General features: G+C 43.0%; 1 protein-coding gene across 1 annotated transcript in view; it reads left to right on the plus strand.

The window, feature by feature from the left end:
* The first annotated feature begins 653 nt into the window (after positions 1 to 653).
* Positions 654 to 26,940, plus strand: part of IQCA1 (IQ motif containing with AAA domain 1) — a 108,728-nt gene continuing 82,441 nt past the window's right edge. Inside the window, exons 1-5 of the mRNA XM_059820797.1 lie at positions 654 to 679; positions 10,371 to 10,695; positions 14,253 to 14,366; positions 16,577 to 16,765; positions 17,504 to 17,575. Coding sequence (XP_059676780.1) covers positions 10,384 to 10,695; positions 14,253 to 14,366; positions 16,577 to 16,765; positions 17,504 to 17,575 — 687 coding nt within the window. The 5' untranslated portion in view covers positions 654 to 679; positions 10,371 to 10,383. The remainder of the gene's footprint in view (positions 680 to 10,370; positions 10,696 to 14,252; positions 14,367 to 16,576; positions 16,766 to 17,503; positions 17,576 to 26,940) is intronic.

Genomic DNA, 26,940 nt, shown 5'->3' on the forward strand with positions numbered 1-26,940 from the left:
TTATCCGGACTCAGACACTAGGCCCTTCTCTGAGTGCAAAAAATACTTTTTCCTCTCTTACAACCCAAGATTTGCATGTACTGTTGGGTTTTTTCCCTGTAAGGAACTCCTCATGCTCTCAGCACAATACAAAGCTTTGACGGTTTATACGCAATAAGCAGACACTGATCATGGCGTTGTCTCAAAGTGCCTGCAAGGAGCCCTACTCATTTCTCCAGAAATACTACTAAGATACCGAGCCCCTCTATTAAGAGAGCATTATATTGCTGGACTACAAAGTTGGGAACCCAACTGTGGGCATCTTTTGTGACATTATCCCTTAATATTTTGCTGTCTCCAGGTCCAGCCATAGGAAATCCTAGGCACAGCTAAGCCAGTTTGGTCCCAGTTCTGAGCTAGATGGGGCTTGCTCGAGTTCAATAAATAATAGTACATTGGTGGGGGGGAGGAAAAAAAACACACCCTGGGGCAGTATTTGCTGCCGCTTTTCTCCCGCACATTCAAGGTCTGACCTGGTCAAACCTGACTGTATCCAAACCGCTGCCCCAGCAGGCTGCGAGCACAGTCTCTACTGGCTTCTCACCTGTGAATCTTCTCCTTAGGCATCAGTGCTACCAGCCTCAAAGCCGCCTGTTCCTTTTTCTCTATATCATCTTTCCAAACTCCAACTCTTTACCAGGTAAAAACCCTCAGACTCTAAAACATCCTTCCAGCCTCAGAACTAGAGCAGCTCTCCTTGTCACCCCCACGCCGAATTTCCCCTAGCCCAGCCTCCTTACCTCAACACATTTACAGTCCCAGCCAGACACCACCACCAAACTCCACTGCTTTCCAGCCAGGCAGCTTCCTTTTCCTTGCTCCTTGGCTCAGGAGAGAAAGCTGAGCTGAGAAGAATAAAGCAAAACATCACCAAAGGCACAGAAGAAAGTGTCTGGGGCCTCTGTCCAAGGACACAGACGCAGCACAGCGTCCGGCAGCCCCAAGTTTAAGGAATGCTTGGTTAGGTCCCTGGCTAATCCAGTGCAGGGCTTGGATTCTAAAAGCACTAACTGTGCTTTGCATGAGCACGGTGACTCAGTTAAGAGTTCACAAAGTAATGGATAGTTATTTAAATCGCATTGTTTAAAAGAAAAAACAAAACAAAACAACCCCCACAAAAGTAGTGTTTGACCTCTTCCTGAGAGAGTTATCTCAGAATTTGTCATTTCTACTGAGAGTCTGAATCGTGGCTGCTCTTATTTGAGCTGGATTAACACAAAAGATATTAAAAGTTGAAGCACAAGTATTTTCCAACTATACTCAACTGTTCGGCTTAACTCAGTTGAATTTTAATAGAGACAGGGCTCTTCAGCATTTCCTATAGCATTGCCAGCATTGAACAGGAAATCCATATGAACACGAGATGCACCTCCACACCACATGACAAAAATGTATACAGTTCTGTTTCCAAACGAGGCAGTGATGCTGGTATGGGACTCTAACCTGACAGTGATGCTACTTGGCTCACTTAACTATAATCGCTCTATAGCTGTGCACAGCACAGCATTTATAGCTAGGCTAATCCAGTCCTCCATAAACACAAGTCTGAATATACACCAGTTCATCAGCCGCTGCATCTATAGAGCTCGAGTTAAGCAACGGGCTAGATAGTTTTGTTTACTGTATTCTATGCCTCAGTCAGTATACTAAGTTTTCTGGACAGTTTGTGCTTTTTTTCATTGCCCCAGCAACTGGATTCAGGTTATCACCTGAGAATCTCAGCATTCCTTTTAAAAAATAAATAATTTTTTAAAAAACCTAGAAGAAAGGTGACTCAAAAATGCTCCCAAACCCCCAGGAAAATAAAAAGTACTAAATTCTTACCTAAACATACGTGGCCTTAAAGGTTTAATTTTATTATTTTTCAATGGTTGGGGCTGACAGTGCTGGCAAATCCATTAAAATTTTATCTTAACTTTTACTGTTCACAGCCTTGTGCGTTCCTCCCCAGCACAGAGTGTCACTGCAATCAATGCCAGTAGTTACGAAATAGGATCACGCTTTCCTCTTGTCCTAGGCTATCTTGTTTTGCAAGGTACAGCTGCGTTGCTTCTTGAGTAAGTTACAGAGGCTACTGCTGCATGTTTGGATGTAGTGAGGTTGTCCTGGCTGTGTGCCGTAAATCATGCTAAATTAAGAGTATTTTAAAAGGCACGTGACAAAAATGTCTTACAACAGACTGCCTTACTTGAAGGCAGTGAAGCAAAGAGCTAATAATGCAGGGGGTTTATGAGAAAGAACTTCGGTACTGTGGGCAAAAATATTTTAGGGGACACCACCTTATTTGCCTGGGAATGGTTGCCTATCTTGCCCTGTCACACAGAAGACAGAGCCATCCTGCAAAGAAGTAGGCACATCAGTAAGTCACAGCCGAGTCTATAATACTGATTTTCCAATACTGCACAGTCACATCCTGTGTCCTGTATAGAAGTGCTACGCAGCACATAGCTTTTTTGAGCTTGAGGTAAACAGCTGCTTTTTAGACATCTGGAAGAACAGCTGCTACACACAGAGAGAGAAATGGGCCTGCACCTCGTGCAGCCCGTTGGACGTGCTAGCCGTACTAAGCGTGCACGCAGGGCAGTTGTCTTGCACGCACCGCGAGTCGGAGCGGTCAGACCGGCAACTTTTGCAGCACAGAGTCACGCTGCGTGCTATTTCCGCGGCTGGGATTTCGGTATTTCCAGTCGGTTTATGAGGCGTGTTCACCATCCTCAAGGTACTGTGATTGTAACAGAGGTGTGGTCCAAAGCTCACAGAAGCATGTTATTCCACTGCTTTAGTAAGCTTTGTATCAGGATAGAAACAGGACACTCGGAAGGCGCTCAGCTATATTCTCTTCGGGCCAGTAAGCTCCAGCAGCCAGCCAAAAGAAAAGGCAGCGTGTCCAGACATGCTTGACGTTTTCTAAGGACAGTTGTAGGGCTCGCGAGAAAGCATGCCCATTGCATTTGCTGTAGGGTTGATTAAGAAGTGCCGGACATATCGCACTTCCTAAAGTACTCAAACCCCAGCATTTGCATACAGATGTACATTTTGTTCCAGACATTGAACAGGAGATTTACGTAGATGTTTTTGCATTTATGTTTTCCTGCTGCGTTTCCTCCTGTTTTATGAATTTGTTTACCATTTACTTGACCTGTAGGATCTTGACCAGCAATTTCTTCGCTTACCCTAACAGCCCTAATGCAGACACGTTCAAAGCTGAGTCTTGGTACTGCTACCATTTGTACCAGGTTTTCATCAGCTACGAGACGTTTGCCACTGCCACCAAGGAGATTTAAACAATCAAAAAGCTTTAAAATGTAATATAAGTTCCATTTGCGTCATGAGATTAAGTCAGTGGTTAAATATTAATCTAAGACAAGATCTTTAGCATCTTCCCTTCTGCTTCGGACAGAAACAACCAAAGGAGAGTTTGGTTGTATTTTATATCACATCCCCAAAGCTCAGTTAAAGAAAGTTAAGGTTGCAAAACCAAAACATAAGAAAATGTCAGTGCAACTTTTAATCCCCTCTTCTCTACTCCACTTTATGTGGCGGCATTACGATGCAGTTTCTTACGTTGCGATCACATCCTATTGTCTTCCCATGGGGCCCCAGCCTCCTTCAGCGATTGGGTTGTTGCTGAATATTTCTTTTTATCCCCTCATTCAGCACATGGCCCCAGGCCATATTCTTCAAATTCCATCCAAACGCCACAATTATTAGCTTCCTCCTGGGCATTCCTAGCATGTTCTCTCTCATACATCTCCCAAACATTTCACGGATTCATCTTTGTCCCTCCTCCTTTCCACCCCTGGTGAGCATTAGCGTATCATCCTGCTTATGTTAAAGCAGGGAAACAGAGACAGAATCAAAATGATCACAACTAAGACTCAAAGCTGCAAACTTCCTCCCGTGCCTCCCTTCATCCTTGACGAGCAGGTAGGGAAAGATCTTGCGCATTACTCGTACGTTGTCTGCTTTGGGAAAAAAGCATTGTCAGTGGAACTATCCCAGCAGCACTTGTGCTAGAAAATAGTGAAAGAAGAGGTTAACAGTTTTCAGCAAACTGAGTAGACGGTGTTAACTTTGAGCTTAAAGCCTCCTGATCCGAGCAGAGGCAGAGCGGCACCCAGACGCAGCATTTGCCCTTTATGCATGCAGCTGTAGGCAGCTGGACGGGCAATTGCTCTTTCCTTTTCTAAGGGAAGAAAAAAGAAAGAAAAAGATGCACATAAGGTGCTTAATGCTGAAATAAAATTCATTACCACACCCAGTAAAATACGGTGTAGGCAAATGCTGCTTAGAGCTTGAGTAGGTAATGTCTTTTCAGCTCTGGCCTATTTCTGGCTATCTGCCTCTCACCAAAGAGCTCAGTACAGTATGTGCCGCAGCAATGCTACACAGTAATTGGATATAAGTTACCAAAGGTCTCCTTCCCTCTCCCCCATCCTTTCATGCTTCCCTGGCCAGGAGGAATACTGCTGGCAGAGGAGAGGAGGCTGCTGTTCTCCTCCTTACCTCAACGCAAAGGGCAACCTCCAGCCCATGCAGGAGCTGCAGCCTGACAGACAGAAGGCTGGCCCTTGGAGCACGCTACAGCAAAGTTCAGCCTAGAATAACATCTCCCCCAACTTAATTGCTTCGCAATGTCATCCTGTAAGAAAACAGCCATTTTTCCAATCAGCCTTGTGAGTTTGGCTAGAGCAGGTGCTTGAGACCTGCTGAGGTGCAGTGTTGCCACTGCTGCTTAGCAAAGCAGGCTTCCCCGCGGTTCCCTGTTAACATTTATGCCGCAAAAATCTTTTATCTCCTGTTCGCTTTCTATCATAGTACTAAAGACTGCCATGAGAGACAACAGAAGCATAGAGCTGTTCACGTTAACAATGCCAGCAGGCTGTATGTTTTCTTCCCCCCGTCACAACCAAAGCCTCTTGAGGTTTATATCCCTCGCTTTCCCCAAGCGCTTCAAACTCTATAAAAAAACATGGCTAGAGCAAACATGCTTGAGAGAAGTCATCTGGCAGCGTTACCTTCACCACCAGCAGAGAAGTTTGGCATAATTGTAAGCCAAGCTCAAACGCACGAGTCAGTGCTGCTCCAGACTGCAGGCGAAAGGCTTTTAAAACAGGAATTGATTCAGACAACCTTTCAGTCAATTTGGTCGTGTCACAGGGCGGCACTGATCTCTGTTTCTGTCTGCAAAAAGTTTTCTCTAGAATAAGACAAAAAAAAGAGAAGAGAGGGCTGCTCATGTAGCATATGTAGCTCTGCAATCTCTGCGCAATACCCGAGCAGGTTGTAGTGGGGGAACAGGTAACTCTGCTGACCTAAATTAGCCAGCAGTCAGTTTAAGTCCAGTGATTTTTAGAAAGAGAGAAGGAAACAAAAAAAAGAAAAGCAGCAGCATTTGTGCAAGGCCCTTTTCCTCTTGGGGCCTCACTTTCCCCTCCCAACCTTTGTCTCTTGTTTCTTTATTTTACAGAGGCTGCAGGGCAGGGTTTCCCTCCCCCGTGTTTGCCCGGGGCTTAGCACAATGGCTGACCTGTCAAGCCCCAAGTATCTAGAGGAGACCCTGAGGACTGGCCCCTGCACGCACTTCCTTGTCACTAGACCCAAGTCTCAGCCACCTCTCCTCTGCTCCGCGACTTGGTGGCTTGATCTGCGCAGCGGTGAATACGTGCTGGGCTCCTTGTGCCCGAAGGAGCCCTGCTCCAGCAGACGCATCCCTGCTGCAGCCCGGCTCCACACCCCCTTGCTCTCATTAGCCCTGCCGGTGCTTTCTCCATTCCCTGTTAGATGGCCCAACACAGCGCAGTCTCATCTTCTGGGAGAGGAGAAATGCAGGTAGCTTGTAGTAGCAGCATAGGTGCTTTAGAAATGTTTTAACACAAACGCACACGATTTAGCGCTCATTTAATCAATCGGGAGTTTCCATATTAGGCAAAGAGAGCTGGGCCAAGTCAGAGTCAAGCATTTTCCCTTCCATCCCTTTACATGTGCCCATCCATCAGAAAAAACAGCAGGGCCTATGCAGTACCTCACTCTGCATTTACATGGTTGGCGTGTGAAAGCACGAGATATTTCCGTCCTCAGAGGACAGCCCAGAAAAACCAGGCATCAAAGAAGCCTGGGTTCAGCCCATATGCAAATCCAGAGGCAGACGCAGCTTGGAGTGCAAACTGTGCCATGTCCTGGAATAACAGAAATAGCGTTCCCTTTGGCAGCTAAGTAAAAACACCAAGACACTTCAGGGGGAAAAAAGAAAAGCCGCACACACAAAGGTAACCCCACTGACGCCAGATTCCGCTACTGGCTCAAGAGTGGCCTGAAGGACAGTTTGCATGCTCAGCACAAATCCTTCCAAGAAGCATGCTTGTCTCAAAACCAATTCAACACAAGTAAGCAAGCTAACCTTAGCTGCACTCAAAACCGACAGATTTTTTTTTAAGAAGCCATGGGTCAGGCAAACGTGCAGAGTTAGAAGGCCCTAGAATATTAAAATGAGGGGATGCATAATTTGGTAGGATTTTAAATATCTCTTTGTAACTTGAGCAGAAAAACGTATTTTTAAGCTTCACTCTAAATTAGCAGATCAGGCTTTTTTTTGAGCAATAAAAGTGAGATTCAAACTAGAAGTCATCCTATGGCAAAAGACTCTTCTTAAGCCCTTGTTTTAGACTCCGTTTCTACTTTATGGGAATAAAGAGAAGGGACATTGATTAGGAGGTAAGGCCTTGACCTTCCCTCCAAGCTGTAAGCTGCCAGAAAGCACTCGGGGGGGCTCTGGAGTTAAGTCACTTTATGTGCTTTTTTCCTCATCCCTTTACAGCATTGCTTATTTTCCCCATAACACTCCTATTTTGTAGTTGCTATGACAATTTGCAGCATTACTTACACTGCTACACACATGCAGAGATCAAGAGACAAACTTCTTTCTTTTCCAGGATTTAATAATCTTATGCCTTGAGTAGGAAAATTATGCTCAGTCCTGCTGGTTACCTGCACTGGTAGGCTAGTTAGATGCTCTAATCCAATCTAATTCTGATGCGGTATCATCCTCGGGCATAGATACAGCTCACAACCTACCCGTCACAGAACAGGAACAAGCCTACAAGATGACCCAGTAAGAGCAAATAAAAAGCCAGCGCACTCAAGGCTGCGTTGTACTCCCCCCTTCAGAGGGTGGAAGCAATTGTGAGGGAGTTTACAACTTAATGCAGAGAGAGACTAAGCAAATAGGCAAAAACTCAAATAGGGGTTTAGGACTCGCATGCTGCCTGATGAACAGGCAAGGAAAGTCAGTCCTGTCCTTTGCTTTTAACGCGTAACCTTGAGGACATGCGTTACTCCTTCTGACTACCCTCGAACACGTTTGTTGTCAAAGCTGAAGGGCTCCTTAGGAGTACAGCAGCTCTGGCAAGTCCTGCACCAAGCACATCTGATCCTTCAAACTAGTCCAGAAGGGCTCCCGTTTGGACACTAGTAAAACCTGAAATAATTACTTTAATCCTGTTTCAGGGAGGGGAAACAAACGGCTGTGGCATGTGTCTTCTAGTTTTTGATCAGGGTGAACCGAAGAAACACTCAAATCGCATTTCTGCTTGCACTCTCTGATTATCAAGTATCTGCTGTTCCCCATCACGTGCCTAACAAACTGAAGCACCAGGGCCAGGTTCCCCCACAGTGTCAGTCACCCTGACCACAACAGATACACAGGAGCTATGAGCTTATCACAGCTGGAAATTTAGCAGTTCCACGTCAGTGGTTTTCTTCCATATTTCATTTTCCAGCAGGCCTGTCCCTTCTTTCGCCCTCATTTACGCAGAACATCACCGCTGCAAAAGCTACAAACGTACCATAATAGCCGTAGTCTTAACATCTGACCCACTGCAACGTGCTTGCAATCATCTTAATGCTTATCTGATAAACTAATGCTTTATGGAAGCAATTACGTTCCATCTATATTGCCTGATGTTAACGTACTCTGAAGGGCTAAAGCACTCCGTCCCCCTCCTCCCTCAAAAAGTCATTCAAAATATAAAAAGAAACTGGATATTAGCAGGCTCAGCAGGAGGAACCACTTGACATTCCTCAGTCAGAGGAGGCAGAAAGGGAGGTTATTGTAAATTGGAGTGGACAATCGTGGAGTCGGTTCTCGTTGCGGTACAGTCTCTTGTCTCCATGCAATAACCTGCATTTGAAACGCTCTAGCCCGAGGATACCCACTGTTCATAAATCAGCGGTACGGTCATGGGGACAACCTACAGGCCCAGGCTTTCTCAAAGATTTATAACCTCCCTGCTATCAAATGGTCTGTGAGTAGGAACAGCTAAGTAAGTACAATACCACGTTGTTTCCTCCTGTGCTGGAAAACCCCGTGAACCTCGCGCCCGTATACGTTCTTCCGTGTCCTGACTTCAGAGGAAGCGTACAAAACTCCCATTGATCAACAGGCAGAGCTGTTAGGTCAAAGCTAATGCTGGTCTTGTTTGTGCCAGTCTTCTCCACTCTGCTGGTTTTATTTTGTTTATCTTCTGCACCTGGGTTAATTGCTGCAATTGAGTGATTTGGGTGGTGCAATGGGATGTAAATGAAGTTGGAAAAAAGGAAGGGGAAAGACCTGGGTGGGCTGCAGAGGCATTAGGAAAAGCAAGAGCAGCTGCATCCTGCAGAAACCCAGATCAGCTGAAAAGTATAATATGCACTTTAAAAAGTTAACGGTGCAAATTCAATAGCAGGGTTTAGATTGTTGGTCATTTTGCTGACTGCTACAGGGCATCCCAGCAGCCCCATCAGCATCCTGGACGTGCAGCATACGCCCCACACTCGGGGCACTTGTGGGCTGAAATTGGTCCTGTCCACCCCACTGGACCCTCTTGCAGCACAAGCTTCGGGTCATTCTGTACTCCGAGATCGGGAATGATAAGATCAGCTGACAGAGCTCCAACCTAGGCATTTATTATCAAGCACAAGCAACGTTAACAGCTGCCCAGCTTGTCGGAATTAATACACAAGCACTCCCTCAGTGCTGCTCAGACTAGCAAGAGGTCTGCTCTGAAAGCTCATCTAATGGAGGCAGGGCCTTTTACTGTCTCCAGCCTTCTTTGAGAGGCTCTAGGAACAGCAAGCAATAGCTAGGTTCAGCACGTGGATGTGTCTAGATTGCACCGCTGAGGCCAACGGCCTTGATTTCTAGGTCTAAGAAACAAAAGTTAGCTTTCCCTGTTACCTTAGCCCACTCCTCCTGCAAACCTGGCAATGCGAATCAAGAAACTGTTTTTCTCCCAGCATAGCTGAGTCGCAGTGCAAAAGAAATTTCTCAGCTTGCTAGTAGAGAAGCATTTTCAAAAAGTGTAAGGTTTTTTTGAAGCCTGTCACTCCCAAGAGACACTGTCCACTTGGCAAAGAGAGGTTACAAAGTAGAACAGGACATAAAAATGTCTTTCAGTACCACGGATGTTAGCACCTTTCAGTGATGCTCTCCTCTGCATAAAAGCCTCGTTGCCCAGAGTCCATTCCTTGCTCCTTTAGGATTATTTCCCGCAATACTCTGTGCTAATCTATGTTTCCATGAAAAGCCACGGACAGCCAGTGCATGTTCACACCAGGTATCCACCTATTCCTACCAACACTACAGAGTAAACAGCATTACCGCTTCTGGAAATGAAGCTGGCCTTAGGTGGCATCTTCCATATCACATAGTCCTTTAGCCACTAGACCGGACGTTTAGCAGTGGCTTGGAATGCAACAGCTGCTACCATAGAAATAAATTATTTTTCTCACTTCACGTTTGAAATAGCGCCCACAGCTACGCTCTGGCATCGGCACCAATACAGTCCTTACCCTACAATTAGTTCCGAGCAACCGCCTCCGAAAGACAGAAAAGCAACACACACTTCAGAAACATCAGTTGGCCCTCATCCCAACCACGGAGACCCCTAAAACAGACCTTCGCCCATCGTTTGGGGGAAGACACCTTTTACTATTAAACTATCTTCTCACTTAGCACAACTGAATGAAACTCGTGGCACTATTGGGGGTTGTAGCTTCAAGCATTTGAAGGACGCTTCAAGCACATCAAGGGTGAAGTCGAAAAGTTTTTAACTTTTAAGCTTTCATTAACAAACCAGCATTTTAAGATTCCTATTTATAAAACAATCAAAAAGAGAAATGTTTGCTAATGGTTTTTAAAATACATTGTAGTTAAAATCTCTTTATAAATAGAATGGCTCACGCTTCCAGGCTTGCGTCTTTGAGAAATCCACACACATAGAGCCCTGGCGTCATCGTGGGCTAACTCTTGCTTTCATGTCAAGTTAACATAGTCTCCTCTTTTGAATTAGGACTTACAATAAGATGTGGACAGATGCCCAGAAAGACCTTGACATCCAGCTCCGGAGAGAAAGAGAAGAGTTCCTCCAGCCAGAAAAGGACCGCGTGGAAGTATTCAAGATGTTAGCCGCTTGCTACATCAAATACATGCAAATCTTCCGTAACTTGGAGACGGCCCATGACCAACTCGTTCACCGGCAGAAACGGTCAGCGATTCGGCAAGTGCTAGATGGCGTGATTGGCCGGATCCTGGAGATTAAAAAAGAGATGGTGGAGCTGGAGAAGTCAGAGTTTCATTACATTGATAATATCCTGGAAGACCTAAAGCTTCTCCCGGTAGGTCTACCTCTGTTACGAGCAACTTCATAGTCATGTTAAGGACAGTCACATTTACTTGCAGTCTGTGAAGTTCCACACCAAGTGATTTAGCTTCCTGCACGTTCACTACTGTACTGGGTGATGAGTAATTATGGCATTTTTATTAAAGATCAGAGTATATTTGATCTATGATGAGCCCTAGGTATTGGAGCCAGATTTTAAAAGCTGATCTGCCTGATCAACACATGGCATTTCTGCATCTCTGTAGCAGCACAGGCTCTGTGGATCTTTCTCTTGCACATGAAGTCATATTAGCTTAGACAGCTTCACTGTTAATGTCAGCAGCTTGACTCTGCCTGATTTTAGTGTGGGATTAAATAGAAGATGGGCAACTGATAACCAAGATACAATCCGCCCTTTGCATCACTGTGAATAAGCCTGGCCTCAGGCCTCTTCCAGGGATTACAGGCAATGCTAAAATTTGCATGGTCTGGTCTACTAGTTTGTAGTACAACGAACCGCTAAAATGAGAAATCTGAGACAAGTTATTGTGAAGGGGGCAGGAGCTGGGAGCATATTCAACGCCCAGGGTTCAGGACTGCCTGATGTAAAAGCAGCCCCCTGACAGACAACCCACTAAACCAGATGAATATGACAGTAAGGCAAAATCTTGCAGCCGTGCTCTAAAAGCAGTATGAAAAATGAGCTGCAAAAAGCTGGTTACTTCTCTCGCAGACAGCTCCACCTATTGTCAAATTTAGGTACCGCTGGTTGCAGCTTTTCTAGAAAAAGAGAGTTGGAGCTTAAATTACTGCTGTTTTCAGGATCCCAGTTATAACTGGGATGAATTGCCCAATATCTTTAGAGTGTTATTTTGAGATTTGCGAACATGTTTCTGTTTGCAATTACACGTGTATTTCACTCCGCAAATTTAGGACAGTAATTGCCATGAATTTTCACCAGCTCTTTACCTTCTACATTAGCTATAGCATAGAACTATTTTAAACTATGAGAAGGCATACTAGAGAGTATAAACACATCTCCAGGAGAACTGATCCCTCAAATCATATTTTGAAATCATTAAGCTCTGCTGTTTTCATGACTTATCAGTAAATCCTCCTGGAGCAAAAAGTTGGCAAGTCTGAAAGGTCATGCTTGACATCTATTAAAAAACAAGTATAAATTCAAATTCCTGCACCACACCTTAATTTTAAGAAGGCATAGCATACCTACCTACTGCAAAAAAAAAAAAGGCACTGAAGAGATTTCAGGCTTTTCCAAAGCAAACTTTATTTTCCATCGTAAATAGGCACACAGATTTATGTGGGGTTTTCTTTAATAAAATAATCACATATTCTTGGTTCCAAACCAAAATTACTGGCCAGTACTTGACAAACAACTTCTGTTTCTTAAAGAATCTGCCCACGAAGAATATCTCTGGTCCTTCTTTTCACTGTATTATCGCGGGCTAAAATCCAACATGATTGTAGGCAAAGAACACAGCAGAGTAATCTCATTTTATATCTTACGCAATGATGTTTGTATGCTTTTTACTATGTCACTGTAAGGGTAAGCTTCATCCTTCTTTAGTTCTGGGCCTCATCTTTTTTGTACAGTTGCCTTCCAATACTCAGTCACTCCATTTCCTGGAGTAATCATAAAGGTATTTGGATACACAAATCCCACGTGGAGCCAGGATTGACTAAAAAGCTGCAAATTTGACTTGAGGACAAACATCACAAACCTAACTTTTCAATGCCAGACCCCAAAAAGAGATTATGAGGAGAGGTAGTCTCCCTACTCCCCACCCCTTCCAGCTCCATTATTATGGCTTGGATCTCATCTTTACAGTCAGTAAAAGTCACAATCCAGAATGACTTGTAATTAAAGCCACGGTTACACATCAGAGGTACTCACACTGCTACCTGACAGCGTAAAAGCCCTCTCATCCTGTGTGAGGGTGTCCAGACAAACCGCTTGATTTCTTATACCTAAAGACAGCCAGATTTGTAATCCATCCTAGAGCGATTTACACTCTTCAAGTACAAAGTATAATCGTTTCCATCAACACTCAAGGATGTTAGAAGGTGCAAATGGGGAGCTTAACAAGACAAGTATTTAGAAACTTTAGCAGACCAGGCCTCTGCGTTGATAAAAGCACTAGTGGTAAACACCGTCCTACTCAGAAGCTTTCTTGCGTGCCGTAATAGGGATGCCCCAGTCTGCAAAGCGTGCAACTGAGGGAATAAGTAATGAAATCTTTAAGTTGGCAGTTCACAGGAGCTGCTTTCATTGGCCACAGCCTTCCCTGCAAGTTCTTGCTCTAGGAATTGGAAGGCCTTAGACCTCACAAACAGCACATTTACCGTGTGCCTGTGTCAGGGCAGGAGCAGTGCCTGTTCTTTACAGCCAGCACTTTTCTCCTCTGTATCTGTCCACATTGAGGCTGCAAAGGATCAAGTCAGAGATCTTCCTGAGCAGGTCAAAGCCCAGCAGTTTCCATATCAGACAGAACAGAGAGCACCGATAGTGCAGCATCAAGTCTTGTGCCTATCTTAGGCTCCCTGGGAAAAGGACCAAGTGTCCATATATACCTGGGGACAAATTATTGTGTAACTTGACTATGCAACTCCTCACGAGTAGCACAACAGGGTAACTACTGCCTGTCACCCCCAGCCCTCCTTCTATCCTTCTGGGTAAATGATTTGTTTGAAGAGATATCCTAGATGTTCCTGAAGGAGTAGTATAGGGAACATGGCACCAGCATGAAGCAGACCTGTGAAGACACATTCCCCCCCCCCCCCCCCCCCCCAATAAAAACCAAAACAACCTAATATATACTTGCCAGTAAATATTCTTGGAGAATTATCTCCAGTCTTCAACAGATACAAAGAAGCAGTTATACCACTCCTCAGCATCTTGACTTTCGGGGTGTTTTTGTCTGCCTGTCTTTGTCTTTTTTTTCATTTCTCAACAAGAGTGAAATTCTACAAGAGAAGAATCAGTAGAAATATGAATCAGTTACATCTTTTTAATGATAGAAACGAGTAAAGACAGCCACTTCTAATCACACCCGATTCTGAGAAGTGACCAAGATATCAGTGTCACAGACAGTGACAGTCTGTCTACAGGTAGAACAGAATTGTGCTTTGGTTCCTTATAATAGTTAAAAAAAAAATGCAAGATAACAGATCTATTTTTAATGTTGATTAAGAAAAAAGTGGGATGATCATACAACCAGAAGCATTCAATTTGGTGGAAATCACGTTTAAATTTCTGGCAACCCTGCCAAATATTTTAACGGTTTGATAATATAATTGAGCTGTTATAAAAAGGAAGATCTCTGGGCTGCCATGGTTCAGAAGCTGGGTTGATTTATTTGGGTTTTTTTAATTAGGCCTTAAGTAATTGCAAAGTAACAGCTCGGCAGCTGTTACAGAGGTCAAATTCCCCAACACTCCAAAATACTCAACAATCTCAGTCCAATTTAATTGCTTTGTAAAGGTGTTCAATTAATAAATAATGTGATTTTAATGCAGTTCTAAAAAGCATCTCATGACTATTTCTTCCTCTAGGAAGACATAGAAGTACCTATCCCAAGGTACTTCGTTAAAGAAAAGCTGGAAGTCCTGCAGCAGAGGGAGAAAATCCTTGATCAGATTTTGCTTAATACTGGATTGCAAACACAAGTAAGCGTACCACATACCTACATAATAACATGCTTAACTTGCGTTTATAGCCACACGTGTCTGAACACGAGCCACTGAAGTGAAAAGTACTTTTATAGCAGTTAGGAAGTAAAAGTCTGTTTATAGATAAGGCACAAATAGAAAGTAACATTAAATTTTCCTCACAATATCCAGTCACATCTTGAGCCTGGTTAAGACTGCAATGAATCGACTCCGCTTTATGCGTGTGAGCGTGTCAGAGAAAGGGCAGCGCTTTGGCCAAGTTTAGTAGGTGCTTTATTTGTCTAGCTAATTCTCATCACATAATTAGTCCTACTGAAATCAAGCTGGCCTTAAGTTTTACTGAACGAGGATTCCTAACTGGAACAGGCAAAACTCAGAGTTCAGGTCAGCACAACTGTTAGCATTCAGTTGTTTATAACCTCCGAACAATGACTGCAGTCTCTTCTGTACAGCTATAGAACTGCAGCTGCTAGGAGGAGTAGAAAATTGAGTTTTGGCAGAGCAAAAGTCATTACAGAGAAGTACATGAGCGCTCCAGTGAAGATTGTTCTGAATTTGATATACTTTTGACCTTTTGGAAATGGCGCATTGCCTACAAGCAGTCGCCGCTAACCCCTGGAAATAAACAACTGTGGCTACATGTCTGGACAACTTAAATTCATAGATGTTGTAGCCATAAGAGACAGTCCTGATCAGACCACTTAGTCAAACTGCTGCACTGCCCCAAGCGTTGAATTCTCCACCAGTAATTGTGCTGGCGGGAGAAGTCTGCGTATAGATCCCACAAAGCAACGGAGGGAAGGTTCCCAGGGAAAGAAACGGGACCAGACAGAGGCAGTCTGCAGAGACAGAGCGCAGGCTCTCTGCTAGATTACTGTAATGGGCAGCTGCAGTCCTCTTGGCCTCTGCAGTAAATCTCTGGGTAAATTCCCTGCTCTTCTAGTAGTCTGATGTTGGTCCGTAGAGATCCTCTGTTTTAGCACATTACATCTCGAGGCCTTTTTGTTTCCCACAGTTCTGCCCTCACCCCTTTTCAGTGTGGCATCCATAACAGATGAGACTATCTGGTATGCAGACAGCTCACCTGGGAGCACCAGGCTCTGGCATTTTGGACACTGGCAGGGTCCAGGTCTCCCTTGCCAGGATGCCACAAGAGAGGCACAGGATTCAATAAACGTGAATAAAATAATCTCACACAGTATGAGTCCAGTGCCCTGTGCTGCACTTGCAGTTCAGTCACCGCTGGGATTGCTAGAGGGTTGTCAGCACTTCCGCATGCATCGTAGCAAGCCTTGTACACTCAGGAAATCCTAACTGCTGTGTAACAGACTACTGTATTCTTCAGTGTCCGCGGCAGTGCTGTTACAAGCGGTCTAACATAAAGCAAAAACAGTGGAGTTCAGAGGAGTCTGCTCTGCAGATCATTTGTCCTATGTAATTCTGTTACAGAAAACCCTGCTGAAAGTGTGGTATAGGGAGCTCCACACAATATATTTAGAAGCATCAAATGTGAACTGCCTCCCATAGAGGGATTAATGTCAAGAACAATAATTCAGCTTTTCCATGGGGAGCATGAGGGGTTAACAAGAGTTCTCTGGAGTGAGGAGGGGGAATCCCTCTCTCCAGCTGCACTGTTCCGATGTGATTTTCCCCAAGCCTCTTCTACTTGGGCTGAGCTGACCAGGCCTGGGCTGGCTCAGAACAGCCTGTCCTTCCATTCAGCAAGATAGCTGGGGGATTCCAGCAGCACATCCAGAAACCTATCCCCTTCAGAAAAGCAAAAGGAAGACATCCCATAGCCTAAGAAATTCTCCTTTTAACAGGATGAAGCCCTATGGTTCTTTTTGTCTTTTTTTCTCTCTGATGAATAAAGTTCAGCAGGATGCATAAAGCCATATAGAGCCATTCTTGTTTGCCACTATAGCATCAGGCTTTCCTTGGCACACATCAACACGTCAGGTTCGCTTTCTCCTGAAGGTCCTCAGAAAAACACATCTCTCAGGATATCAAACTTCCAAGATATAGCAAGATAGCACTGAAACAGGAGTCTCTGCTGTTTGAGACAGGGATTTTTTTTTTTTTTTTTGTCTTAGAAGGTTCCACAAGAAGTTTGTTGGTTGTTTCGTTTGCTAACTGAGGTAGGCAATTAACAAAATATGTAACTAATACTTCGCTTTGTCCATTCCTTTTTGGCTGTACTGTTGAAGAAACCCCTCAAGGCCATGACATTTGAAGAAGCCGTTAAAGTGATCCAGATTGCAGAACGGGCTCGCCAAGGCCGTTGTCGAGCAGCATTCATGAAACGAATTTACCTTGAAGGGAAGAGAGAAAGACAAACTAAACTTCAGGTCCAGATGGGTCCAAATCCAGATGATGCTGCCACTTGCATTCAAAAGGTGAAGTCTCCGATTTAACAACAGTTCTAGCAGAACCAAATAACAATGTTTTGTTCAGAAGAACAGCAGTAGACAGAGACAGAGCTCATAGGATGGGAAGCATTCTGAAATGATAGCTTTCAGGGTGTCTAGCAAGGTGAAATACATCATTTAAACCACTTCACAAAATGAGACAGGACCCTAGACGCGAGATCAACGGGAACAGTCCTACATTGGCAATGCAGAATGACTAACACCTACATGTTGGTTTTCCATTCTGATTTTTGTGACCTCGGTTGCTCTTTCTGGCAGCCCCTTGGAACCCAGTGCATCTCAGGGAATTCATGCCTTTTCCTGTGATCGCCAGGGAAAGAGTTCATTCCATATCTTGAAAAGATGAGAAAGGGAGATCACTGCTAAAATCCAGAAGAAGTCTGTGCACATGAACAATTCAGACAATGCAGCCTGATGAGAATAGGAGCTCAAGTCTAAATCTGAAGTCTGAACACTTTTTGAACCCCCATGTTGTTGTGTTTAGAAGCTAGATATACCAGTGTGAGGGGATAACAAACCTCAGAATTTGAGTTGTTTTTTTTTTTTTAAAAAAAAAAAATAGCAGATGGCAACCTGTTAAAGAGCAATAGTTTCAATGGTATATTGTGCCTTTCCTTCCTCTATTTGTTTTTTCCTGTGTCTGCCACAGTAAAGGAAGCTGTAACAAGGCCCATTTATCTCATTAGAGTTTTGTTTACAATTCAGGTTTGGCGTGGATATATCCAACGCAAGAAAACAGAGAAAATGAGAGAAGAGGAAATGATATTTCTGGGGATGGTAAGTAGTGCTGCCTAGAGAATATAAAATGCCACACTCTGTTTATTCTTCAGACTTTTGTAATTTAGCAGAAGATGAGAAATTAATTTCTAAGGTTCTTCCTATTTTAAAAGGAGTCTCTAAGGAACACAGAGCTAAACTGAAATGATAGATGGCACAGAAGTAGCACAATTTGTCTTAAGCTGCATGCTTTTGCGCTATATATACATAGTCCAATGTATACGGCAGATGCGGAAACAGGCAGTGTAGAATTTGCCTCAGATTCTAGGGAGTTTGACCCAGGCATGACAGAGCAAGGAAATTTTATTAATCAATTTTTAATTCATAATTCTAAGACACTTGAGCTGCCCTATTCCTGAAGGAGAATTAAAGCAGCAGTGTCTTTTTCTCCCACCCCTTTGCAAGCCAGCGTACACGTATGTCAAGAGTAGGGAAAAGGGATGTTAAAACTGCCATATTAATATATCAGTATTTCCATAAGTCCATATGGAAATAAGCAAAACATTCCTCACATCATACTGCAAAAGTACAGGGAAATGAACAGCTGCCTGTGGTCAGTTAGATTGCGTGGGGTGAAGAAAAAAATGAAAGCACCCCTTGCAGAAAAAGGAACCCCTTCCTCCCGCAATCAGAGAAGGTACATCTCCTCCCACCACCATCTTCCTTCCTAGCAAGTACTTGAGAAAGAGGATAAACTCTTTACAGTTGACATTTCCTTTGGCCACCACCAGCCCTTTGGGTGCCTTCATTAGGCACTAACAGCTGTCAAACCTCACAGCTCTCTCCAACTCTAGGTACAGTAGCGCAGCCCTTGTACCAAGTTCTAGTAAAGCTGCGTCATAGCACCACTTTACAGAAACATTCATCAGTGCTCTGTGTTTGGCAGATTTATTTATACCTTCATGTTCTACAGTTCTTAAATGATAATTTATAAACTAATCATTTCCTTTTGAATTAAAACATGCTTTCCGCTTCTCCCAGACAATTTGGATGATTTTTTTACCCAGCAATGCAATTGTCCTTAGCTACATTATAGGTTTATGAAAACTATTTGTGCCTATAGCATACACCTGACAAATATGTATCATCAGTTAAGAATGACCTTAAAATCAAATCCTTAGGAATCAACATGTACATTTACCAAAGTTTGGCCATGTTAGATACAGATAACACTGTATGAATTGTTGTCTTTAATATGTGCTAGTCATTAACAGTAAATGTGGTCAGCATAGCTGAACAGAGCTTTGGGTGCCGATTCCGCCTCTGTTTAAGGCAAAGAATATTCCCCAGAGATTTTACCTAGTGCGGACCTAAAATGGTGAATATTTGGGATGTACCGAAAATTAGTTAGAAATTATACCGTTAGCAAAACAAGGGATCGTTTCCTATCAAATCCCATGACAGTTTCTGTCGAGTCTTAAGACTAGAGTCTTAGGAAGGAAATCCAAGTCTGGTACCAGTTATCAGAGGGTTCACAGCCAAGCACTCTTTTCATGGTGGCCACTGGTAGGAGTAACTGATAACTGGGATGTAAATAGCCTGGTTTATGGGGAGGGAATCTATATGATCATAGGGATGAAGGGAATTAAAACCAAACACATATAGTGTATTTGTTTCCTGACCTCCATTTAGGAGCAAGAGAATTGATGTTTGCAACTTTGCACTCAGACTCATTACTCTTTATCAAGTATATAATCAAAGGAGGTAGGGAAGAAATGGATACCTCTAAATAAAAAAGAAAAAAACCTGTTCATCTTTCTAGTGTTTTTATATTCCCCATTTGTGTTTCCCTTTTACTTTTCATGCCGCATTCCCTTCCATGGTCTCCAAAGGAAGCGAGTGGCAAGCAGGCACTGGCTCACACTGATAGATAGGCAGTGAGCTCCAAAGGTCAAGTCCCTTTGATGTATGATCACGTCAGCCCTCTAAAAAATGACCACAGATCTTCATGTGTAAATATGTTGAATTTGCTTTTCTAATGCTGCACGACTTAGATAAATTAGAAGACCTAGCCATCCATTACTTCAAGTCCATCCCAAAGGAGACTTGACTTTTGCTGCAATAAATACAATTTCTCTTATGATTATAGCTATTTTTAAAATGTCTATGTTATTTTCGCATAAAGACTGCTTTGCAAAAAGAGCTAGTCCATTTGAAGTTCTGAATAATGATTTTTTTTTTTTTTTTTAAATTCAGTTGTGTTTGCCTAAAAAGTATGGAAATATGTGCAACAAAGACCAGGAATTGTCTAGTCTTTTATTTCATTCAGCATTATTTTCTTTACTGTCTACATACCTCAGAAAAATTTATCTCTCTTTTCTGGAATTTGATTCTGTTTCATCTTCTGCTTGATGACAGAGTAGAAGCCTATGTTCCAGAGATTTTTCTTGGCTCAAAAGTAAAGCCTCATTATTATTATTATTTATTAAAGCTTAATTGCAGAAACAGCACGATTCCCTCAGCACATGTTTTTCTAAATCTCCGATAAATCACAATTTGCAATACCGGTTTAATTTGTAAAGAGAAGCAAGCCTTACTAAGAGCACAATATATCTTGATAACTGTATCCTGACCTGTTTCCTGATCTTCCTCACATTGCTGCCACAGTGCTGTTTACTACCAGCTCCCAGCACGACCACCATAACCAATGTTCCAGGCATAGGTCTGTGGTTAAGCCACATCGACCGCACTGATGTTGCAAAAAACCCTCATTAAATTGTCTTGAAAACATGCACGTGCCGTCCAGACAAATCTGTATTTCCTTGCTCTGACTATTTTACCGTTACAACCCAATTATATCATACCATTTTTCCAGTTTTTAAACCGGTGCGTAATTCTGCTTGTCTGTTTCTGGCATTTCTAAGTTCCCTGTCCCTAAACACCCCAGCCAGAGGTTGCTGTGAGCGTTTCGTTTTGCTGCAGTGCAAACTAGCTATCAGAGCCTGGCGTTAACTGGATGTGTGAACTGGCTTTTGGCAAGTGCTTTGTCTCAGGGTGGTGCAAAACAGCCCAAGCCTAAGAATGGATCTACACTCAGCGCTCTCACTAACAGACTCTCCTAACAGGGTAGACCATGCAGGAAGTTATACTTATAATCTCACAACACAGGCTACTGGAAAGAGGAAAAGCTGTTTTTAACGTAAAAAAATGTTAGGATAAACAGTTTGCCATCAGACTGATTTATGGAATGGTGGGAGGAGCCTAGGAACAAGGAATACAAAAAGACAAGAGAAAATCCATCCCAAATTAGGGGCTCAGCCTACTGTTGCAACTTTGAGGCAGGAGTACTTCGAAGGCCGGGACATCCCCTTGCTCGTGTTTTCACTTAACAAGCACAAGTAATCAATCCCATTGGAACCAAGTGCTCTGCATGCCTAAACAATTTATAGGACTGAGCCCTGCATGCTTTGGACATGCACACATGTAAATGCCTTCTTGTCTCACAGATAGATCTACTGATTTACAGTTACACAGCTCTCACACTGCTCTGTTCCGTAATTTCAGCCCTCACCAAAGAGTTAGTGGCATAATACATGCGGATGCATAGTTTTCTCACATAGCATTTCCACCATTCTTCCTCCTTCTGTATCCTTTCACATGAAAGGATCTACGTGGTCTTAAATAAAAACCCGTTCCCTCCTTCTTACCTCTTTTAAACATACCCTAATTTAGGCATGTTGTCTTGAATAATGCTGTTATTTATATCTGAGAAAACAGTCTGCCAAACATTCCTTGTTCTTTGAATTCCTGATAAATATAATTCATTTTCATCCAGTCAGAAAAAAATTAGCATTTCCCAGAATAGCCTTCTGTGTAAACATTACAGGGTATGGCTAAATAAATATTATATGGGATTTAACAAACTGCAAACTCCATAAGTGAATTTTAAAATATTTCTTCGGCTCTGGAAAGTGGGTAGTTGCAGTGGTGGTACACACCAGGCCTGTTTTTATCAAGCACGAGATTAAAATGACTTTTGTTTTACTTGCAACCTAGATGACGTTTAGATGTCAGCACACAGTTATATATTATTTCACCAGGCGTACATATACATCTAAATAGCGATAACTAATCTGTCCTGTTTTCAATAGAATTCTTAAACCTGCTTATTCTTGAAATAGAAAGATGCTGGGAAGCAAGAAGCCTGCTGTATAATTTGGCTTTCATTGGCTGGAGTCACACTAACAATGAAATCACTGCCTTTCAGGGTCCAAAACGTACTTGCCATTTTTAGAAGAAGTTTGATACCATGCCCAGGTATAATATCAGAAATAAACATCACCAACATTAAATAAACTTACATGGTCATGAATATAAATGTTTTCTTCACTTCACATTTTCTTTCTTTTATCTTATTAAGAAGCCTTGTGTGTCAATATTTATATGTATGTATATAATATAAATCTATAAAACAGACATTTTCAATATTTTTCTAACAAGGCCTCTTACTACAAATGCTTTGTTTGAATGCATACGACAATTACTTTAATAGGCAAAGCCATTGAAGTGAATCATATAGTAGGGAAGCTTTAATGAATGCAATATATTTTGCTTAGTTGTTCCTTTTTTGTGCCTAATTTAGGAATTCAGCCATATAATTGATGTGGCTATCACCATTTGTGTACCGTGAACCTATATGAATACAGTCTTCATAAGACAAGACACTTCTTTAAAATCCATTCTTCCCGCAGACAGACAAAATGCATTGAGGAAATGAGAAAGCGAAGACATAGTTAACTCCTGTATCAAACTTTTAAAGAGAATTTGGATCACCGTTTAAAATGCAGTAGAATAACAGTCATGAGTAAAGAACAGGACCTCAGTTGTTTTAGTGGTAAATTCCTTTAGTCTACTAGTAAGGAGTTGCTCGCCTGTGTAGTCCAAATATTAAAAAAAAAAATCTCGCTTTCACTACTGGTGAAAATAAAGTGACCATTAAAAATACTTACTTTAAAAATGCTTCCTTTGCTTAGGAAATAGAGTCCTCCAGAGAAGCAAACTCTACTACTTCTGAAAAAAAGCTATCTACAGCAAAACGCTACACAGCTAGTACGTCTATCGAAACATTACAGTTAAGGACAATACTGTCTGTAGCAAAACATATACTGAAGAAGTCCCATAAAAGCGTTTAGTGTGTGTTTCAGCTGTGCTGTTTCAGGTCTAAGAGAAGAAGCTGTCCTAAATTACGTACCCAGTAAAAAAAGCTGCAGTAAATCCACCTTTCAGGCATAATATGAATGTTAGCCTTAAAACGTGAAGTAAGATGAAATGTATTTATTTCATTGAAATGAAGACTATCTTTCCTTGTAAGTGTAGTCGTAATGGAACAATTGAAGAGCAGTTAGTTCCACAGCATGGGGCCTCCTATACGTAGAACTGTAGCCTTAAGCATGTTCAGCCAGCCTGCACACCTCTAAGTGTTTTATAATGAACAATAAAGCAGTCTGTGTTGAAAAGAGCTGTTGAGCTGACTAAGCAGAAAGGCAGGCTTTTCAAGCTGGGAAAGAGTGATCTATGCAATTGAGTTCCTACGTCGAAAAGGGAAAACGTACAGAGGCTTTCATCACATCGGCTTACCTGGGAGGTGTAGGGAAATTCTTCCCTTCCTTCTGCTGGTGGGTCTTCTGCTTTCATAAAACCTAAATTCTCTTTGGGGAGGATAGGGGGAGAAGGAGTAAAGAACGGAAGGATCAAACAGCGCTCTCATCAGCGTACTTGTGACTGATGAATTGGAATAAAATTCTCTTTTAGACAAATGTCCATTTTGCCTTATTAATTTAAACAAGGATTTTAAAGACAAAGCCCATCAAACATTAGATAAGCATTTTAAGTTAATGGACCATGTAGTCCTATTTTCCCACAAACTGAGGAATCTTCATATTATGTCCTATTTTTACAGCAACATCAATTATTAATATGTATACTTTTGCTGACAGAGGACCACACTAAAAATGTGAGTTTCGTTATCCAGTTCTGGGTCATTAACTGTGAAAAGCTTGTAAATATAATGGTTTATTCACATGGGAAGCCTTCATTAAGATGCATTATTCTACAACTGATGTGGCAGCATTGCATTATCAAGTTCACTGTCTCCATCTAATATTTGTAATTTGTTTCTAAATGAGTTGCTGTTTGTAGGGCAAGTTAACAAATTTGAATTTCACATGGCCAGAGAAATTTCTTAAAGATGGGAAAATGCTTCTTCCCCCAAGGAAATGCTATTTATTAGTGTCTTCCTGTAGAATGCCTCCCTTTGATTCAGAAGCAGGGACATTAGAGGCGCTGAGAGAAGTGATGTTAGAAATAAATTGGCTTTTGTCTTCCTTAACGTGCACAGTAAGTATAGAGGGCTATAAAAGCAGCACTCATCATGTTGGCTCAGTATAACTCTTCAGAGCTCCAGAACAAGCACGTAGGCACATGGAAGGTTGACCTGCAATGCTGGTACGCACAGGTCAAAGACTGGCCAGCGAGGAGGCATTCCTGCTGGAGCTGTTTGAGACCATCCTCTCACACTGACCACCTGTCTTGGCACTCTTTCTGCCATTTCGGTACCTATTTTCTCTTGCATCGTTCAGATAGCCAAAGCTTTTTCAGACAGACTTTCTTCTGAAGTCTGCTCCTTGACGAGAGAATGCAAACTCCACTGGGGCTGTCATAGACTCTGTCTCCGTTTGAAGACCCAAGACTGCTTCCACACTCAGCTTTTATCTAGTTCGTCTTCTCGCTTTCTACCTATGCTCTACCAACTGATTCCATTTCTTGATCGTTCACACCCTTAAGTATACTTGGATCAGTTCTTATAGGTCAGGGAAGCAGTTTTTAAGATAGTCTCCATTTTAAGTGTTACCCGTGTACACATAATTTCTTTTGATATTTCCTCAAGTCTACTTCATTTTTCGCTCACATAACTGCAGTGATTTCAAAGTAACCGAATGGAAAGTCAGGCCAGTTGTACGTTCATCTGTAACGTTTTACTGAAAAAAAATAAAGTTACCATGGCATGATTTCCTCACTGCTGTTCAGCGCTTGCCGCCTCCTCCTCCCCCAGAACAGAAGCCAGCCTTCAGTTCCTGACACGTGTCAGCTTCCTTGTCTTTGCTCAAACAGGGCGCGCTGCGTATGTTCCACATTAGATGACCACGGATCCTTCAGGAAACATTTATCACAGCCAGCTCTGCTCTTCATTTCATACTCTCCCTCGCACATCTGAGCTAGAGCGTGTTATTGCCAAAGCTTTTGCACTCGAGGAGGAGCCTCTGGTTTGGCAATTGCCTGTCCACCGCTAGGCCAGCTTCAAAGGATGTCATTTGTTATTAACGTATCTCCCCACTACTCATCACAACAGCTTGCCTGGCAGCGCCAACTCCTGCTCTGATCAAGGGTCTTTTTGTACCTGCTGTGTCACCCTATCTCGTTGGATCCTCTCCAACACCTACCCTCCTCCCCAGCTTATCTGGCTGTCTAAGGTCTGAGCCAGCTCCGCTTTCTCAGCGTTGGAAGCAATCAAGCAACACCACATTTCACATCAGCAACGGCCTTTTCCTCCATGTAAATAAACCCTGTTCCACATACCTTAATTTAGAAAATATTAATGACAAGGAATCAATAGGATTGGGAAAAAAGACAGTCAAACGAGCATACAGTCTTACCAGCTTTCCCTTTCTCTTTCATTCCTTTCTTTACTGGGTTATCAAAGGTGGGTAGCCAGACTCTTGTTGGTAGAAGTGGTTCCTGTTTCTTTTATTTTCTTGTAGTAAAACAGTCTTTGGAAAAGAAAATGAAAAAATATGAAGGACAAATAAACAGAGCCTTCTTTTCATCAGCTGTTCTACAAGGTTATGTCTGTACTTCAGCTTTAAGGCTTTGCATACAGTTCATAAAATAGTATCAGCAGATATATTGATAACTGTATGGTGCTCAGACAGGTAGCTGCATAAATATTTACTCAGGGCTTGGCTGGGTTTTGCAGCCCAGAGCATGTTCTGTAGCCCTGTTGCTATCAGCCTCTGAGCCAGCTGGTTTAGAGCTACCTGGACTGTGTCCATACCCACTTCATGACTCTGGACTCAAGTGTAGATATGGTCTGTATTAATTCACTTAAAGATAAGAATCTCCTGCTTCTGGTCTTGCTCATGTGGGCACGTTCTTGCCAATTCAAACAGTTCTTACCTCTTCCGGCTTTGGTAGTGATGAAAGATATGCTGGTAGTAAATTTGCAGCGATGAGTAGCTGGTCGTCAAAGGCTTCCTCAGGACTCAGCGGAGAGCGGTTCAGAGGAGGAGCTGAACAGAGTAAACGTTGAGAAATAGTGAAGAGGAGCTCTCCTACCCGTGCTGCTGCACAGGCCATCCAGCTGTCCATGTTGTCCTGGTCCCATGCTCACCCACCACTTCCCTTGCTGTGGCTCTGGCCCTCAGCTGCCTCTTTGGCTGGCTGATTCACCTCATACCAGGAGACAATTAACCTGAGGAGGTGGGAGGGGGAAAAAAGATAAAAGGGATTATTTTCCACTTCTTAGAGAGCTGAACTGGTTCACCACAGGGTCAGGTGAGTGCCAGAGCTTGTGCAGGATAAGGGAGGGACCACACATCCACCAGTGAGGGTGGAGGGAGAACTGCCCTTTCCCAGCATCAATAAGCTGCTCATCTGGTGAGCTATCTCACAACATTTCACCCTTAAACGGTTAAGATGCGTCCTGTAGAGGAGCCTGTCTTTCTGCATCGGCTGCAGATCAGCCTCACTAAAGCTGGAGATATCCTTGTGCCCCTCGCACCAAGTTGCCTAGGCTTGAATACGGATTCTGTCGCTTCCCGAAGGAGACAGGAGGGGAGGCCTTCTGCCCACCCAGCCAGACATCCTCAGCATTCACAACTACCTTTGCTCATGGAAATACTCGTTCAGTTCCTTTCTTGTGCTCCCAAATTTCATAGAATCATTTAGGTTGGAAAAGACCTTTAAGATCATCAAGTCCAACCTAACCCTGCTAAGTCCACCGCTAAACCATGTCCCTGAGTGCCTCATCCCCACGTCTTTTAAATACCTCCAGGGATGGTGGCTCCACCACCTCCCTGGGCAGCCTCTTCCAATGCTCGAGAACCCTTTCAGTGAAGAAATTTTTCCTAATATTCAATCTAAAGCTCCCCTGCTTTCCCTTATCCCTTTTCTTCTCACATGTCTTCAGCAGAAAACGCTGGAAAATGTATTTCTAAACAAAACAGCCCTTCCGCACCTTCCCCGGTGAGCATCTAGTTAGGAAATCTAGTAGGTTGTCCTCTGTGCATAACGCAGCGTCTGTTCAGACTGCGCTACGGCAGCGTACAAAGACATGGAAGAGTCACGTTGGCTCTAGTTGGCTCATCTCT

This window comes from Gavia stellata, chromosome 8 (genome assembly GCF_030936135.1).
Source record: "Gavia stellata isolate bGavSte3 chromosome 8, bGavSte3.hap2, whole genome shotgun sequence".
Lineage (NCBI taxonomy): Eukaryota > Metazoa > Chordata > Aves > Gaviiformes > Gaviidae > Gavia > Gavia stellata.